At 36.5% G+C, this 3,403-nt stretch overlaps 1 protein-coding gene across 2 annotated transcripts in view; it reads left to right on the top strand.

Annotated features, from left to right (window-relative positions):
* The window catches only part of LOC107692421 (carboxyl-terminal PDZ ligand of neuronal nitric oxide synthase protein-like), a 123,830-nt gene that overhangs the window by 97,720 nt on the left and 22,707 nt on the right, over positions 1-3,403 (top strand). For both annotated transcript variants that reach the window (XM_016491469.1, XM_016491467.1), the window contains one exon: positions 876-1,037. In XM_016491469.1, coding sequence (XP_016346955.1) covers positions 876-1,037 — 162 coding nt within the window. The remainder of the gene's footprint in view (positions 1-875; positions 1,038-3,403) is intronic.

The raw sequence follows: 3,403 nt of genomic DNA, 5'->3' as shown, positions 1-3,403 counted from the left end.
CCCATCTTTCCTTTCTGACCTGCTCTGTTTTCCATTGTTTGTACGATCAGGTAGTCAACTTTGTTAGGTTGTTAGACCACTCCAAAAGCCGAATCAGACTCCTTGTCACATTAAACTGGGATAGGATAACATTTTTGCGGAAAAAATGACACTTGAAATGCCTTAGGGGGTCCATATCAGTTTTATGTCTAGTAGATGCTTATGTTCACTTTTTTTTTCAAACGACTGAGGTCTGATTTGGTGTGTCTAGCCATTAATTTAGTGATTCAGCACCAGGCAATGCCTGAATATTTCAAAGGGCTCTTTGCAGCACATCAATCTCAGCCAAAATCAGTCTTATCTCTGGCCGCTGCTGCTGAGGCTTTCATACTCAGTCCTTCATTCTGTACATGAGAGGTCAATAGCTGGCATTACCATATTTTCATCCCGACTGGGGTATAAATAAGTTGGCCATGTAGGGTAAAACTAACAATTTGTCACAGTTGACTGCCTCCCACCCCTCTGAACTCTGTTTGTTTGCACAGAAGTGCTAATTAATATCTGAGCCTCAGTAGGGGCCGGCAAAGAGACATCTTTGACCACAGAGCTGGTCAGAACAGTGCATTGTATCCTAATAGCAAGCATGCAGCACGGGCTGAAATGGAGCTGGTCGTGCAGTTATGACTGCTAAACTAGTTTGTATTGTTATTTTGGTCATTGTCAAAGGCCTTTGTCAATTCTCTTTTGAGTTTTAATTCCCTTTCATCTTATTCTGTTTATTTCCTCACACAAAGCTATAATATGGCTTCAGAAGGCTTTTTTGATACTCTTAATCATGAACATGTAGATTAACTACCGATCTTGACAAAACAACCATTCTCTCTCTCTTTCTCCAGCCCTCTGAAGAGCCCAACATCCTGCTGGCTTCCCCTAAGTTGCTGCTTCCTTCAGACAGTCAGCTGCCGGCTGGTACTCCCCTGTCTGTGCACCACCAGCTCCAGCTGCTCCAGCAGCAGCTCACCCAACAGCAGCAGCAGACACAGGTGGCCGTGGCCCAGGTGAGATGGAGTCAACACTGCAACATTGCACTTTAAATGAGCATTTAATAGACCTGTAGAAGTAGTGGGATTCTGGTTGTTTTTGTTGTGTATATTTTAACACAGTTTCAGATCTGTTTACATGACTCTTCAAAAGTTTAAGGTCAGTACGATTTGATTGTTTTTTTTTATGTTTTTGAAAGAAATCTGTTTATGCTAACAAAGACTGCATTTAATTGATCAGAAGCAGTAATATTGAGAAATATTATTACAAATTAAAACAACCTTTCTTTTCTATTTTAATATATTTTAAAATGTCATTTTTTCCTGTGATGACAAAGCTGAATTTCACGCAGGATTCTTCAGAAATAAATCTAATATGCTGATATGATACAAAAACATTTCTTATTGTTATTAATGTTGAAAACATTGATTAATATTTTTGAAACCCTGATACCTTCTTCAGGATTATTTGATTGATAAAAACTTCAAAGGAACAGCATTTATTACAGCAATTATAACTTTATTTACTTTTACTTTTGATCTATTCATCCTTGCTGTATAAAAGTGCTAAATATTACTGACCAACTCTTTTAACAAACTTTTGAATGTGAGTGTATGTGTGTGGGGGGTATTGTATTTATAATATTTATTTATATATTTAATGTATTTTTTGTTTGTGTTTGCTGAGTTTAAAAAAGACCAACTCATCTCATTTGCCTCTATAATTACATATTGTTCGTTTTAGCATGGTTTTATTAATGTGCATTGTGAATTATGCAAATTATGTTTTATTATGGGTTAGGTTAGTCTAAGTGATTGTTTTTTGGGGGGGCTCAAACAGATAAACTCAATACAAACAATACCGTTCTGCAAGAAATAGGATTCAGTTCCTCCAGAAATTTGAGCAGGGAAATGGGGTAAAATATTCCTACACTGATAAACTTGGCATTTTGTCAGATCTCAACTGGTTACTTTTTTTGAGCTTTTTAATTGAGCTGTTTTATCAAACTGTTTGATATATTCTTGAAATATGAAATTATTTTATGGCAGTCTTAATTGTGGAGTAAAATGTATGTATTCACCCATCTTGTTAAAGAAAGTCTATTTCTTGTAGTAACTGTTGCCTCTAATTTAAAGTATTTTCTACAAATTAAACTTTTTTTAGCTACAAATCCCAACATTAGAACTGGTTGTGAAAGGCTTGGAGTGCACATAACAGCTTGTGTGTCTGAAGCGTGTTTGTTCTTTCTGGCACTAGACTGGTTTATTTATTCAGCCTTTGAGAGCCTTTGGTTAGCTTGTTTAGCCACAGTTCTATATTAAGTGTTTGGCAAGAGGAGAAAGCAGTTGTCTTTCATAAGCATAATGCTCAGCCACTCTTTCTTAAGAAAGTGCTTTTGTTGTTTTGTTTTGTTTTGTTTTGTTTTGTTTTGTTTTGTTTTGTTTTGTTTTGTTTTGTTTTGTTTTGTTTTGTTTTTTGTTTTGGTTTGTTTTGTTTTGTTTTGTTTTTTGTTTTGGTTTGTTTTGTTTTGTTTTTTGTTTTGTTTTGTTTTGTTTTGTTTTGTTTTGTTTTTTGTTTTGTTTTGTTTTGTTTTGTTTTGTTTTTTTGCGTGAAAGGCACTTGGCGCTCTTCACAGGTCTGAGAATGGTGTTACAGGCAGTGGAATTTTGCTCCACGCTCCTTTGACCCACATCTTTGTGTCTGCATGTCGCTTTGAGATGGGTTGGGGATAGTCAGGGATGTCCGTCCTGTCAGAACTCCGATAAGCAAAGGCAGCCAGTTGAAAAGAGACCTTAATTTGCAACAACACGCTCAAAGAGAAACAAGCTGTGGCTTTGCTGTGGCTGCTGTGATGTCTTCAGTCACTGAAGGAGAGGAGACACTTTGAAGCACGCTATCAAAGCGACACATGCAAGTCAATTGTCGCTTATTAATTTATTTCTCCATTTGTTTTGAAGTGGCTCTCATCCTTAGGGAGAATGATCGGCAGATGAAACGATATTTGCTTTTCTGAAGTCAGGATTATCAGTGGAGTGGGTTATATGTGGAGGAAGGTTTTTGTGTATTTTGGGTTTCTTTTAATCATATTCTGGTGGAAGATTCTCCTAGACAGTTCAGTACAGATAAAATGATTCAAACACATTTGGCTCCTGCCATGTCCTGAAAATGATGCCCACGTCAGATCTCCCAAAAATCAGTTTTACATGTTCGTACATTGCAGATGCTTTATGAAAGCAATTCAGGCAAAATGTATTATGAATCTGAGTGATTAAGTTCTAGTACTGCATGCAGAGACAAGTGTGGTTTCTCGCAAATAAAAGCCTTATTATGGTTGCTGGAGTGTTTTTTTTTTCTTGTTTAGTAAAAAAAATAAGATGTGTGT

This window comes from Sinocyclocheilus anshuiensis, unplaced genomic scaffold (genome assembly GCF_001515605.1).
Source record: "Sinocyclocheilus anshuiensis isolate Anshui unplaced genomic scaffold, SAMN03320099.WGS_v1.1 scaffold70, whole genome shotgun sequence".
NCBI classification, from domain to species: Eukaryota; Metazoa; Chordata; class Actinopteri; order Cypriniformes; family Cyprinidae; genus Sinocyclocheilus; species Sinocyclocheilus anshuiensis.
This window is presented reverse-complemented; position numbering and strand designations above follow the sequence as displayed.